The sequence below is a fragment of the Martes martes genome, assembly GCF_963455335.1.
Source record: "Martes martes genome assembly, chromosome: 7".
NCBI classification, from domain to species: domain Eukaryota; kingdom Metazoa; phylum Chordata; class Mammalia; order Carnivora; family Mustelidae; genus Martes; species Martes martes.
In genome coordinates, this window is record NC_137894.1 from 12,228,868 (window position 1) to 12,244,523 (window position 15,656).

The 15,656-nt window shown below is 45.1% G+C and overlaps 1 protein-coding gene across 4 annotated transcripts in view; it reads left to right on the forward strand.

Moving 5' to 3' along the window:
- The window catches only part of MCTP2 (multiple C2 and transmembrane domain containing 2), a 237,150-nt gene that overhangs the window by 56,892 nt on the left and 164,602 nt on the right, over window positions 1-15,656 (forward strand). For 3 of the 4 annotated variants that reach the window (XM_080808083.1, XM_080808086.1, XM_080808084.1), the window contains exons 3-4: window positions 11,800-11,862; window positions 13,025-13,133. In XM_080808083.1, coding sequence (XP_080664209.1) covers window positions 11,800-11,862; window positions 13,025-13,133 — 172 coding nt within the window. The remainder of the gene's footprint in view (window positions 1-11,799; window positions 11,863-13,024; window positions 13,134-15,656) is intronic. The other variant, XM_080808085.1, reaches the window with a different exon arrangement.

The window sequence follows — 15,656 nt, forward strand, 5'->3', positions numbered from 1 at the left end:
CATAAGAGGCAAGAAGATATTGGAACTGTCTGTGCAAAACATCTAAGCCTTGCCTCTTGGCAGCCTAGTGGATGAGGATATCAGTGCATGGGTACAGACAGGCATTGTGACAGGACGTGAGGGATTGTGCAAGCTGGCGTAGATTTGATAGGTGAGGAAATATGGCAGATACAACCTGAAGTGTGAGTAGGGTAGTTAGGAGGTGGTGAGCATTTTGCTGCTCCTGACATAGGTGTTTGAGGAACTTTCTGGTGTGATGTGTGCTAGGAAGGATGGTCTGTGTTGAGGAGTTGTTTATGGATGGTAAATGAATGGTTGGTAGTGGTTACTTTCTCTTCTCTGGGCTAAATGCAAAAATCTTGGAATAATTTAAAAAAATTATTTTAAAGAATTTTCCTTTTTAACTCACCCATGGAAAAGAAAACAAACTCTTTTTTTAATATTTTATTTTGAAGTCATCTGTGCCCTGAACGTGGGGCTCAAACCCACAACCCTGAGATTAAGAGTTAAGTGCTTCATCAGCTGAGCCAGCCAGGTGTCCCCAAACCTCTTTTTTGAATACAAATCTTCTGCTTCTATCTTCCTGTCCTAGGACATGAAAGGTAGAAACTGAGACTGATCCTCCCATGGTCACTTGAGTGCTATGTATCTGCTTGGTTTGCAGAGGATGGCGGGACTGGGCTGTAGCTAATCAGGCCTATGGGATCACATGTGATCAAGTCCATTGCTCGGCCTATCCCCCTTTTGAGCTCCCTTCCACCATATTCGGTAGGCTTCCCCCATTACCCGAGCATCTAGAATTTATTACACGGTATAGAAGTTAGCTACTCCCTTGCTTATCTTCCCCATGAGGCTGTGTAATTTGGTCTGTGGGTAGGTCTAAAGGAGTCATGTCTAATTTGTCTTTGTTTTCTTGGGGCCTTGCTGTGTGCCTGACACATAGCATGTGCTCAATCACTATTTATATATGAGGAAATCAACGGTAGTAATGTGTCCATTCAAGTTCATACAGTTTTTATCAGTGTCTTTATTGTAAGTTCTCTTCAGTTTATGATTTCATTAAAGTCAGAATTTCTTTGTTTATTTGTTTTGGGTTTTTTGGAAAGAATCCTACTGTAAATGAAATGTCTACCTATATGATTTCACTGAAAACAGAGAGATTTAGACAGGTGTAGACTTTTCAGCCCAAGTCTGATACTAGCCTTAAATCTGAATGTGTTCTTCTCTGTCTTTTTTCATTGAAGATGGAAGTTCTGATGAGTCCATGTCATGTGAGTTTGGGGGTTAGTGAATCTGTATCTAGGATACGGGTCATCTCTTTTCTTCCTAATGAATAGTGGACAGGTTACTATCACTTTCATGGAATGGGAGAAGCGATGAGGAGGGAAGAAAGGATTGGCGTAGACTGAGCTGTAGCTAATCAGGCCTATGGGATCACATGTGGTGAAGTGCGTTGCTCTGCCTATCCCTCTTTTGAGCTCCTTCCACCATACTGGGTAGGCACAAGGACAGTCAGATGTTTGGGGTACCACAAGGGCCATCAGATGTTTGCTGAGTATTCTTGGTGTGGCTGATTTTATTTGTAGCTTTCCAGAGCGGGGAGGGGTAAAGCAAGGAACATCTGTGGTTCAAGTACCCATTGATGTTTTTCTCACATGTTTTATGTCCAGGGGCAACTTTAAGGCTGAACCTGCAGCAGTGGGATAACACCCCAAATAGTGATTTTGGCTGAATGTCTTCCAGTTTTTTCCCACTCCTGTCAGGGTCAGCAATGAAGTGAGGTGTGGGCTTATATTTATGGGGAAACGGAATGAGAAAGCAAAGAAGAAAATTAAGAGGGAAGAGGAAAAAGGAATGTGAGAATGTAGAGGCCACATGGAAGCCTGGAGTAGTCTCAGTGTGGTTCTCAACCATCCCTAAAACCAAAGTAGAAGAAAGTCGGTTTAGAATAAAGGATGCATTTGCTGGAAGAGGATTCTCCAGACTTTTCTCTTGGGTCCCAGATTCATACCACACTGGAGAGTCCACAGAAACCTGATCTCAACTTGTTCTGGCAGAATTTTGTCTCTCTGAAGTGCTCTCACAGATACAAACAGTTGTTTCTTGGCCACATCACCATTATGCACCAGATGGCACCAGTGAAACACCGTGAATGATGTTAGACTGTTCCCCTTCCCTTGCTTCTCATGGTCTCTGTAATCTTCAGTGACCCATCTCACATCTGTCTTTTCCTCTCTTCTTCTCTTACATAAATTCTCTCATCTTTCAAAGCCCAGCTGAAAATTTCCTTCCCTGTCTGGGTTTCCCGAACTATACAATCTGTATCTTCCCCCTACCTTTGTTTACACAGCATGTCACTTTTGCTGTCATTGAACACTAACCTCATTCTGCTTTCTGTAGAAATCTGTAGAGGGAGAAAGGTTTGGGGCAGATAGAGGGAGTTCAGAAGGGAAGGCAAATGGGTAGTCAGCAAGGGTGTCACTGAGTAAGACCCTGAGAAGATCACTAGCTTCCAAGACCTGTATTAACTGTCCACTGACCATCTGTCTCAGAGTACCAACTCATGATAACCCAATACCCATGAGACTGAGCTAGAAATGACAAATGGTGACTCATTTGCAATGATAATTAAATACTATGTAGACTCTAATATTTATTTTGATATAAACAGCTCACTGTGTCATTATTGTCAAGTTATTTGGGGAGTCAAATCATAATGAGCATCAACTTCATTAAAGTGGAGTGAGCAATAATTATATCAGGGCCTAGAAATACTTCGGAGAACCCGTTGGGTGTATTGGCTCCTTGAAGTCAGCCTACATTACAAGTCACATAGAATCAGAAGACTGTTTTGTGGACACAAATCCCTGTGAAGAGAATGGATAGGTTGTACACTGAATGGTGTAGGTGGCCATCCATCTCCCAATAGCGACTGAATTCCAAATGAGAACTTGACATACTCACACTTTGTTTGGTTGGGCCAACGATGTCCATGCCCACATGCCAACCTGCCTAGGCCATGAAGCCAAGGTTCTTAAAGTCCTGTGGGCTGGGCTCTCTCTTCCCTCCGTAGGGTTCAGGAGTAAGTCCAAACTTTCACCCAGGTCTTCTTGCATGACCTTGTCCTCTTTTGGATTGACACACTATTTGATTAGCTGTGTAATTATCACTTTCAGTCAGGCTGAGAACCTCGCATGGTTGCCCGGCAACCAGATTGTCTCCTTTACATGACTTTGTATGTCTGGCCTCGGATGGATGAAAGGTGATCTTACAGTTTTATTCTGCTTGCTGTCATCACTGAAACTTGGGGATAGGAGGTGGTAAAGGGCACCTTTTGTTACTGCCAAATCCCTCCACCATTTTGTATTTCATTGGTTGTTTAGAAGTTGGCATCTCTCTCTCTCTCTCTCTCTCTCTCTTTTTTTTTTTAAAGATTTAAAAAATTTTTTTTGACAGAGATCACAAGTAGGCAAAGAGGCAGGCAGAGAGAGAGAGAGGAAGTAGGCTTCGCTGAGCAGAGAGCCTGATGCAGGACTCGATCCTAGGACCCTGGGATCATGACCTGAGCCAAAGGCAGAGGCTTAACCCACTGAGCCACCCAGACGCCCCTTGAAGTCGGCATCTCTTATTAGATTGGGAGCTCCTGAGGAACAGACACGATGCCTTTTTTTTTTTTCCTATTCCAGCTTTCTGCACACCTCATTTATGTGAAAAAAAAATATATATATATATACACATTTTAAAATATTTAATTATTTAAGTGGTGGGAAGAAGGAGAGGGAGAGCAAGAATCTCAAGCAGAGTCTGTGTCTTGAGTGTGGAGCCCTGTGTGGGGTTCAATGTCACGACCCTGAGATCATGACCTGAGCTAAAACCAAGAGTTGGACACTCAACGGACTGAGCCACCCAGGGGCCCTTATGTGAAATACATTGACTCATGTTTCTTCACGGCTGATTTTCAAGCCACAGGCCATGCTAGGTACTATGAGGCTGCAAGAATTTCCGCTGGGTTGGGGAAGGTGGTGATACATGGAGGCCTGGGGGAGGGCGGGCTCTAAAGGAATTCCTAAGTGTCAGGTTAAATACAGTTAAGGAGACCCAGGGCGAGAGTAGCTTCTTTTTTCTTCTTTTTTTCCCCCTTGCCTTTGTTCTTCTCACTTCCTTCCCCAGTACTCATTTTATAAGATACTCTCTCCTGCTTTATAAAATCAGGTATTTAGAAAATACAGAAAGTTGCCACTGGTTCCCCTCCTTAGTGTTGATGGTGGAGTTGAGCGTAGGCCCAGATTTCACAAAGACAAGGACTAAGATCTGAGGTGGTCCCAGCCCCTGATCTGTGCTAGATGACTGGGTGAGGTGAGTGGGGAGGAGTCATGTAGCAGGTGGTCAGGAAAGGGCCTGAAGAGGGAGGGCACATCCGCTCCAACTCAGCCAGTGAGTAAGCCAAGTTGCTGAGTTTCATACAAAGTAAAATTTTAAGGCCAAAAAAAGGGAAGGCTCTTGGCCCAGAAATAGGTCGAGGGCACAAGCACCTAACATGGTTTGCATATTATGTTTGTATTTATTAGTTATTATAGTTGTTTCTACCATTACATTTCCCAGAATGAAATGAGGACCCAGAAGGTTTAATGACTTACCTAACGTCATCGAGCTAGTAAGTGTTAGAGCCAGGATCTAAATCCAGGACTGTCTGAATCCAAGTGCGAAACTCTGTGTACATCAGGAATTTGGAAATGTGATGACTCAGAGCTGCTGATCTAAAAAAGTTGGTAGTCAAAGGGAAATTTTTCTTTTTTAAGATTTATTTATTTTAGAGAGAGAGCACACACAAGCAGGGGGAGGGGCAGATGGAGAGAGAGAGAGAGAGAAAGAGAAGCTCCAGGAGACTCCATGCTGAGTGCAGAACCCCCAATGTGGGGTTTGATCCCAGCACCCTGAGATCATGTCCTGAGCTAAAATCAAGAGCCGGGTTGGTGCTCAGTCGACTGAGCCACCCAGGTGCCTCTCAAAGGAAGGTAGTTATTTTCGTGTGTCCACTGTGCCCTTTTAAAGGTGAGGATAATTATAGTGGTTGAATGGCCTTATTATCGTGCTCAGCGACTAGTAATCCTGAATGAAAGGATTATTGCCCACTACCACCTCATTGTCCGTGTAGTTGCCCACTGGGGATTTCCTGACATTTCATTTGGCAGTTGGGGTTTTAAATAACTAGCTTTGGTGCTAGCTTATGCAGATGAGTTGAGTGGTTTAGAGAAGTACCTTACCTTATCGGGAGGTTTCCAGAAACACTACCAGGCAACCACAGAGCTTCAGTTTCATGACCACAGAGAAGCACAGGGACAAGCCAGTACAGCGGAACTAGCTTACAGCTGGCACAACTGAACAGGTACATTAATTTCTCTACCTTTCAGTTACGTGTTCTGTACTGTTAGTGATTTATCTCCAGAATCATTCCTCACCATCACCGTGTCCGCGAGACGGGCATGTCATCCATGTTCCAGGGTCTTTTGTGGGGTTGGCCTCTTTCTTCTTCTTCCCTCCCTCTTTTCTCCTCTGTTGAGTGCCTACTACGTGCAGATGCTGCTGTAGGCACCAGGAACACAACCGTCAACCGAACAGACAAACATCCACTTCCTCATGGAGATCTCATCCTGATCCCAATGGGGCAGGCTACAGATATGTTCAGAGAGGGCCAGGTGTAATGGAGAACAACAAAGCACAGAAGGTGATTGGGAGTGCTTGAACAGAGAAGTCCGGAAAGACCTCTTCTGGGCTGGTCGCATTTACCCAAAGACCTAGAGGAGGCAAGGAATTCAGGTGTGTGGGTGCCTGGAGAAAGAGCTTCTCTAGAGGAGAGAAGAGTAAGTGTACAGGCTCCAGGAAGGCAGGGGAGTGCCTGGTGTGATTCAGGAATAGCAGGACAGCGGTGTGAGGGGGCAGTGGTTGGGGATGTGAGTGACTTTGGAGGCTGTGTGCGTCATGTGGGCTTTCCTTTTCTGTCGGGCAAGCTTGCGAGACCATAGGGCTACCTGGGGGGTACCAAAGAGTGGGCTAAGAAGGAGCCCTTTGGGCTCAATACTGGTGTTGCTCACAGGCGGGGGTGAGTAGTATACAGGTGGTGCTTATAACACCTGCTGTAGACACTGGGAATAGCAGTAAGTGAAGCTTTGCCTTGGAGGAGAGCCATGGAGGAAGCATGCACAGGTCGATGCGCTGTGCTTGGAAGGGGAGGGGGCACTGTCCTGAGACTTCATTACCAGCCCCCAGCTCTGTTGTGATGAAAGTGTCAGAGGGAAAGGGATGGTTGGAATGAAGGGAGGGACTTGGTTGGCTGACCACCTTCGTTGAGCTTTTTCCTCCAGTCTTCCTAAACACATCCCCAGCCTTAATAACAATCATACTAGTAAGACAGCAATACTAACAGAGAAGCAACACCAGTATCCTTGTCTGAGAGGTTATATATAAGGAACTGTGCTTGGTACAATATAAGAGTATTATCTCATGGGACCACATCTGTTTGGTTCCCTCTACGTAGAACTAGCAGCCTAGTAAAGTGTCTGGCCCAGAGATAGCCTTTGAATGAATTAATTTTTCTCCACATAATCTGTAAAGTAAGTATCTTTTTTGGACCTTTTGGAGATGTTCCCATGTCTTGAATTTTAAGTAAATTTTGCAAGGACCCAAAGATAGGAAGTGGAACAAGTGGGATTTGAAATCAGGTCTTTCTGACTCCCAAGTCTCCCCGCACAGAGCTGGGCATTCTAATTTTAGATTCCTCTGGATATGGGCACAGGTAGGGCACAGTGAAAAGAGTGGAGGACCCAGGACACTCCAGTAAAAGCCTGACTCTTTAATTTCCCTTCAGCAACCAATTATCCTCTTCACTTCAGCTTCCTTATTTGTACATTAGTGATACTGATGACAGCCTGTGGGCCCCTTAACAGGAGCATGTGTGTATTTGTAAATTACAGAGTGCTAAGAAAATGTAAAGGGGACCATTATTCTTTTAAGCTACCTACTGGTAACAAGCGTGAAAACAGTGCGTGCAAGGTGAGTGGACAGATATTACCAAGCGTGAAAAGAAAGGTTGATTATACCAGGGGTTGGCAAACTTTTTCCACAAAGGGCCAGATAATAAATATGTCTAGCTTTGTGGCCCACAAGCCTCTGTTGCAGCTTCTCAGCCCCGATACTGTATTGTGAGATCAGCCATAGATAAACATGTCAATGAAGAGATAGGACTGTGTTCCAAAGTTTAAACCTTATCTGTAGAAACAGGTGGTGGGTTGGACGTTGCTGACCACTGCTTTATACTGACATGTGATTGAATAGGGTATGTATGTACACACACACACACACACACACACACACACACACACACACACATATGCATGTGTGACTTCTACTTTGCATCTCAGTATCCCTGGGTAATCACTTACAGAGAACAATCTTGGGAGTGTGTGGGGGAACTAAATAGGTAGCCCTCGATTGTACAGTCAATAGCCACTTGAAACGTTGTGTACACATTTAATAGGCATGGACTCAGCCATTTGGTAGACCTGAATTTTTCTCAACAGACGTCTTAATTTTGCCCTCTCATCCCCACGTGGGTGGTTTTGATTCTGTCACTGTATCCAGGCTCTGCTTGGGGGTCTGTCCAGCCATCCCATCTCCTTCGTGCATTTGCTACTTCCTTTGTCTTGTAGGTGTTTGTGTGGATGAGTGCTGCCATCCAGAGTGTCCCGGTTCTCGGGAACCTAGATGCGGGTACGGTCGTTAAGTAAATCTGTAGCCCATGTATTGTTTGCTATACTGACGTACTCTTGAGTATTTTTCAGAGACTGTAGAAGTGCTCTTCTCAGCCAGCGTTTTACTCACTTAGCTTTTCTGGATGTGGGTTTATGTCTCCTTGTATTGAGGTTTAAATGCCCGGCGATTGTTTACATGGTTTATAATTTGGCTTCCTGTGTGTCCTTCATGGTGAGAGCCTTCAGATGAGCCCCGTGGGAGGTGGTATTTGTACAAGATCATGCTTTGTGCACACAAAAGGAAAATGTTTACTCTCATCTGTGTTTTGCTCTTAAGATCCTTGGTGAGTAGGGGAGATTTTCTTTTTTATATCATTGGCCCATCCATGCTCGTATCTCCCCATATCCTGCTGAATTTTAATAAACGTGCATTCTTGCAGATGGAGGACTCTCAACTAAAGAGAATGCAAAATATACTACCTTCCCACCAATTTCTATTTAGGTAGAAAGGAAATACCAGTGCAAAGTCTGTGTCTTTAAAAACCAAACCAAACCCAAAGCATAGAACCACTCACCCAAAAAGCAGCAGTGAGAGTTGTGTGAGAGCTGGCTAACCTTATATTAGTTTTTATGCTAAGATATTGGTGCTGTATTTTTTAATGTTTCTATGTAATTAGACTGTTTTGTCATATTAACTTTTTCCTTTTCCTTTTTTTTTTTTTTTTTTTTGAGAGAGAGAGAGAGAAAGAGAATGCATGAGTGGTGAGGAGGGGAGGAGCAGAGGGAGAAGAAGAGAAAGAATCATAAGCAGACTCCACACCCTGTTCAGAGCCTGATGCGAGGCTCAGTTTCACAACCCTGAGATCATGACCTGAGCCAAAATCAACAGCCGGACACTTAACCTACTGAACCACCCAGGTGCCCCTGTCATAGTAAACTATTTAGCGTTCATGGTATTCAAAATTATTTATCTTTCCCTGAGTCCTTGGAAATCATTTGGTTGAAATGTTTGAAACCCGCGCTTATTGGCTAAATTATGGCTCCTGTATACAGTGGAATACTATTCAGCAATGAAAAAGGTTTAAACGCTTTATGCAGAGGACCACTTGGATGGGTTTCAAAGGCATTGTGCTGAGTGAAATATGTCAGATGTCAGGTTTGCATGCAGTCTGAGTCCATGTGCAGGATATTCTGGAAAAGGTGAAATTACCTGGGGAAGACAGGCTTGACCCCAGTGGGGTTGCATGAATGAGTGCTATCAGGGAACAGAACCGTTCTGTCCTGATTGTTGTCATGGTCCCCCAAATCTATACGTGGGTTAAAAATTGTAATGCTGTACACAACAATTTTTGTGTGTTAACTTTTCAAAAGTCAAATAAAAAACAGGGTGCTTGATTATGCTTGTTGAGAACATGAAAAATATATTCTTGTGATGGTGGGATACCGGGGATTCCTATGAGGAAAGTCATAATTGTGCTCTTTTAAAAGAAGAACTCACTGATGCAGTTACTAGGTTTACGAAGAAGTGAAATCATGTAACTTCTACTCAGTGGGTAATACCTTAGTCTCTGTGCAGAATGGAAGGGAATAGTCAAGGTTATGCGTCCCCCAGCGGCCGTAACTCGGTCCTCGGTGCCTACGTAGCATTTCTGCTCTTCTTTATGTGATCACTTTCCTTCGTTGGTGTGTATATATGGTGTGTGACAGTTACGGTGGCTGTGGGAACCATAACTTTAAGTTCTGTGACTTTTCTGTGAGTAAAACCAGCCATAATATTGAATTAATGTCATTCTTCACATTTAATTTCCATGTTGTTATAAGTGGAAGACTTATCACATATTTGAATAAGAGCTCTGTGCTCATTTTTGATCACGTGTAAGTGACGGTGGTTGTGTGGACTCATTTTGTCCCTTAATTAATGTCATCATTAAGCACAGAGAGGCCAATTTGGGGGAGAGCATGTTTGGTGTGCCCTCTGAGGGGTGACGCTTTAAAGCCCCTATCCGTCCACTGTTCTCCTTGGCGATAGAAGATTCTGGGCCACCACAATCTTTGGATCTTTGGCTAATAACTGTGTGCTCTGAATGGAAACTTTGAGCCCAGCACTGGTAGGTTTGTGATAGGGCTGTGGGACTGCAAAATGGGAGACATTACCGATGGGTCTTCAGGCGGCAGAGGATCAGACAGGAGATGTTTTTTGTTGGTTCTGCCCGTGAAGATGTGGCTGGTCTCTCTTGGGTTTGTAAATCAGGCAGAAGAGTTGCTAAGCTTCCAGGAAATAATAGTGTGCGGTGTAAAAGGCATGAGGGCAAACATTGAAATTGGGGGAGTAGAGTAAGATTCTGATTGTCCTCCTAACGCAGTCTTCAGATAGTCCTGTCCAACCACCCTAGGAGGTGTTTTTACACAGAGCAACACGGGAGGTTTGAAGAGCCAGAGAGGAGGGTGACCAGTGAAGGCCCTGCTGGTGCCTCTCTTCCGGTCTGCTAACAGATCTCCCACACACAGGGTTGAGGCTCCTTTCCTGTCTGGGCAGCCGTGGTCCTTCCAGGGCCGGGGGCCTCTAGTGGCTGCAGTGCTAGGAGCCTAGGGGAAAGGTGGAAGTGTCTGAAATCACCCTTGTGATCGTGGTGAATGAATGAGAAGATGAACTATATACACAGTGAAGGGACATCAGGGCTGAGACGGGTGGAGAAAGAGGCCTGTGTGAGAACCACAGACGCAGGAGCCATGGGGCCTCCGTTCTTCGTGGGGAGGACGTGTGAGGCTTCAGACCATCCTGGGATCAGGGCCCATTGCTGCCTGGTTGTAGCATTTCATGATGTCACTGCGTGCAGAGGGGGTGGACCAAAGGACCCCAGCTTGTCTGCAACCCCTCACCATCCCCCCATCTCCTGGGGGCTGCTGCTTGGGAACTCAGATTCTCTTGCTGCCTGAAGCTCTACTTGAAGCTCTACTTTGTGTGTGTGTGTGTGTGTGTGTGTGTGTGTGTGTGTGTTCATGTCTTGGAAGGCAGCCTACCCTCCAGGCAGGATCTCTGACTTGTGTTTGGCCCTCCCTGATGAGCATCGTGGATGGGAAGGACCAATGACCACAGTGCTCCTGGTCTTCATGTCTACCCTCAGAGGTTCATGGTCATCAAAACCATCTTTGCAGGTTGGCTGCCTGCCTCAGTTTGCCTGAAGCTTCGGAGTTACCCAGCCTTGTTTGGGGGGAGAAATCCCGTGTTTCTCACACAAGAAATCAGCCCTGGCCAGACAGGAACATATCCAAAATGCGGGAAGACCATTCACTCACGTCCCTTACACTCTGCCTTTCTGTGGAGACAGCTGTCCTTATCTCCATCCCAGAACACCTCAAGGGGTCCTAGAGCTCTCCTGGACCCTGCCTTTGTGCATCTAAAACCTGCACAGTGGATATGTTTACTGTATCCCACACTAACTACCGACTGTTTCCTTGCCCTGTGGGGATCATTTCACGGGTATCTTCAGTTAGGAAACCCACACCCCTCCCATTCTGAGCTGTCGTGAAGAATTCCATTTTTTACTTTTTGCTTGGTGATTGTACAGACTCTGGAAGACAGGTTGGGAGGAAGGTCTTCCAGATCACATTTTGAAATGTTCCCTCCTGAGCGATGAGCCCGGGTCTCCGGCATGTGATCTGCCCATTTCTCTTTGGTGGCAGAGGACCAGGGAGGCCTGCCATGGGAGGGACCTGGTGGGAGGGCTCCGCTGCTCCCACTTCATGCTACCTGCTGGCTAGAGCCTGGATGAATGAGGGATGGCAGAGCAGCCTGGTGGGAGAGCAGAGCCAGCCTTATCCGTCCTCTGGTCGAGGACTAAGTTGGCAGAGGCTGTAGCCAGAGGGGCTCTACCGAATCCAACTGTTATTGCCAACACTAGCCACGTCTGCGGGAAGGCAGCCTGCGTACTTGAAGTTGACCATGCAGATGGCAGACTCAAAGCGGATGACCTGATAAAGGCTATCCCTGTAGGCTGATACCATTTTGCCTTTTGAAAGCGGGATTTTTTTTTTTTTTCTTTTTTTACAGAAGCTATGTGAAAGTGGTGATCTGAATGCTTCTCTGACATCCCAACAATTTGAAGAACAATCTGTGAGTGACGTTCCTTAAAAACAAACACTGGAGTAAATATGATTTCTTAGCAAATGTGCGGATCTGTATTGCTTTGCCTGTTTTTAAAGCATGCTGAAGCGGATCCACCTACAAAGGCAGGCCTTGCACATTATGGCTGGGAAAGATTAATTCAGGGTCTATCGATCTGTCAGACTGGGACCGATTTTTCTAAAAATACAGAGCAGCTAGGCAGTTGAGTGGGACGGTAAAGGAGACAAAGCCGTTCGGAAGTGCTTTGAAACCTGGATGGGGGAAACTTTCAAAAGAAGGCTGTCAAGGGAGACCCAGCCACAAAATCGATTAATTGAATGTCCAATAAGTGAACGATGAATTACTTTATTTGTCCTTTCTCTTTGGAAAGACAAAAATTTGAACTAGAGTGCTCAACACTTCTAGCTCAACACTTTAGTTGGATTCATTGAATAAATATGCGAAAATGGACTTGGAGTCGACCTTGTGGCCGGTAGGGGTTGATGGATTCCTGGACAGGGAAGTGAGCCATGTTGAGGGGAGGCAAGACTGAGGGTAAGTGGAGGAGACACCACGGTGGGGGCAGGGAATGGAGGAAAAGTATGCAAAGGGGAGAGCGCTCAAAGTGTGTCACATGGGGACGCGGGAGGGGTGTGTACCCGACGCACGTGTGGTGTGGGTTCAGGGGGCTGATGGTGGAGTGGTCATGAACAGAAATGTGGAGGAGGTGTGCCAGGGTGGAAAGGTTTGGTGGGAAGGGGGAGAAAATGAGGAAGCCGCTTTGCATCTGCGTCTGGACCCATGTCTGTGGGACACACGTGGAACCCGCAGGTGCTACTTCCTCTCTCTGGGCTGCACCTCGAGTTCCAGAAGAAAGATCCTACCAGAAATCACTGAGCTTAAGGATATGCCAGATACTGGCTTACCACATGTGTGATTATGTTGGGGCAGAGTTAAGATTGCAAAGATATGATCAGGAGTTCTGGTAAAAAATCCCACTGGGGAGAAACATGAAGGATGTGCTAATAAATCATTGTAGCCAGGTCATCAGGCTTGGGGGGTGGGAGATTTAGCTTGAAGATTTGTCTCTGTAGTGACTTTTGCTTCGGTTCTGAAATTCTCTCCCTCGGTCGCCAAACAGCAGACTTAACCTACTTCTCTGTCTGTGTAGATGTTTGGGGAAGCCGGCGATGGCTTGAGTAACCTGCCCAGTCCTTTTGCCTACCTCCTCACCATCCACCTGAAGGAAGGCCGGAACCTGGTCATCCGGGACCGCTGTGGTAAGCCTGGCACACCCGCGTCTCTACTCTTGTCTCTACATGGTTAGGCCGCCTTTCCCATCTCCTGCAACAGAGTGGAGCTCAAATCTACACCCCTTAGGTATCAAGGCCTTTCCAGCAAAGTATTTAAATCCCCTGAACCTTACTGTCCTTTACTGTTACTATATTAATAACAATAATGATAATAGTAATAATCACATAAAGTTGTTTTAAATGAGATAAGATGACGGTAATAGCTTTATGCCTGGCATATAGCAACTGCTCAAGAAAATGTTCCTTTGATTCTACTTTAATTATGCATAAGAAAAGATGGGAATGCATCCATATCGTGAAGCCGTCAAACGTACACGTAGATGGAAATGCCCTTTGAATTCCATCTCCCTCCTGCCCTGAAATCCCACTGGACTCCCCACCCCCAGGATAACATCTGTTATCTTCATGATTTGATTTGTTCACTTTTTCTGTTTCGGTGCCTTTACACACACATGTATGTGCACACACGTGTATTTTTAATTAAAATACTATGTTGGCCGTATTATTCTGCAATAAGCTTTTTTTGTGCTTCACTAAAGATGTCTTCGAGATTGACCATGTTTTTCTATGTAAATGTATCTCCTTTCTTTTAAATACCACATAATATTCCATAATAGGATGTGTTGTTCATCTGTTTCTCGACTGACAATTGCTTTTTCCTACTTCTTAGGAATATATATGATACTGTGGTGAACACCTCGAGTATGTTTTCATACACAGATGAGACTATATCCTACAAAAACTAACATGTGCTTAGGAGCAGACAGCCTGACGAGACTGCCTGCACTCCAATCCTGCCCTTCTCCATTTATTGTTTGATTTAGGAAATGTTCCTTGGCCCTTCTGTGACTTAGTTTCCTCAGCTCTAAAACGAGGACAGTAATATTAACCTTCATTACAGGCTATTGGGAGTACTTAACATAGTAACTTCGTTAGTACTTGAAACTATGTCTGGCTTCTAGCACTTCATGAAAGCTAATTGTCGTGACCAGCCAGGACGGAAGCTGGAGATGGAAGTCAAGATCCAGGGGTACACATTGTTAAATTTAAGAGATCCTGGCAAATTGCCCTCCAGGAGGTGCAGAATATGCCCTCTCTTACAATATGTTTACAATTTCCCCACCTCCTCACTGTCGAGTATCTACTTTCATCGTTCTTGGTTCTTGGCAATCTCATAGGTTGGGTGTCGACTCTTCTTGTTTTAATTTGTACTTTGTGGATTGTCATGATCACGAACGTGGTCATTCATATTGCCTTATTTTGTGAGTTTCTCTCTATCACCTGTCCAGTTTTAACTGGGCTTTTTCTTCTCTCTGTTTTTAATTCTTTTAACTTTCAGCATTAATGGTTGTTTGTTACAGGTTACAAGTGTTTTTTTTTTTTTTTTCTCTCTCAATCTGTTGCTTATCTTTTATTTTTATGTTATTTTTATCCTTCAGAGATTTTACATTTATTTACAGGCAAATATATTTGAGTTTTCTTTATGGTATTTTAAAAAATTTGTTTAGGGGCACCTGGGTGGCTCAGTGGGTTAAAGCCTCTGCCTTCGGCTCAGGTCATGGTCCCGGGGTTCTGGGGTCGAGCCCCGTGTCAGGCTCTCTGCTCGGCGGGGAGCCTGCTTCCTCCTCTCTCTCTGCCTGCCTCTCTGCCTACTTGCGATCTCTATCTGTCAGGTAAATAAATAAAATCTTAAAAAAAAAATGTGTTTAGTAAGAAAGACATTCTATTCTAAGGAATTGAGTGTCTCCCTCAGACCCTTCCATCTGTCCTCAATGTCTGCTAGTTTTTCTTTCTCATTCTTCCCATGACTTTTTCCTCTCAGGGAGAATTCCTCCATTTGGCGTTCCAGCTTTCTCATTTTCTTGTCTGTTGTGACCACTGTGCTGTTCCATTCATGTGTTCAATTGCCACTTTTTCAATTTTTATATCAGCCTATGATTGTTTCCTAAATGAGATGATACCATCCTATGTGTAAGAATACTAAGTAGACATTTAAAATCTCCTGTTCTGTACTTTATGTCTTAGCTATTCCAGTTTGACATGTTGCTGTTCATCTTTTTGTGTGTCTCCGTGTCCCTGTCCCCCCGTCCATGGATGTTATTTTTGCTTACTGGGTCCTGTCTTCCCTGTTAGTAAGGAGGACTGGGACACACGACTAGACAGGCTGAACCAGTGGTTCAGGCTGGCTCCTTGCCATTCCTCCCAGTTATCACCGGTTCCTGGTTACCACCTATCACTTGAAGCTTTCCTCCCTGGCTTACTGTTCATGCTTGCATTCAAGGGCTCTTGCTAATCATTGCTTGGCACCAAGGGGAGAGGATGGTCCTGGGTCACCCAGCTGCTGTACATATGCTGTGCCAACCGGTGACCCTGATATTTTCTCAGGCTGTCTTCTGCTTCCTGTATCCGCTGCCTGCAAGCTCAGAGCATCCACGGTTTACCTGGCACACGCCCTCACATTCTCCCACCCAGCCCTGCTTCTGCAAGCTC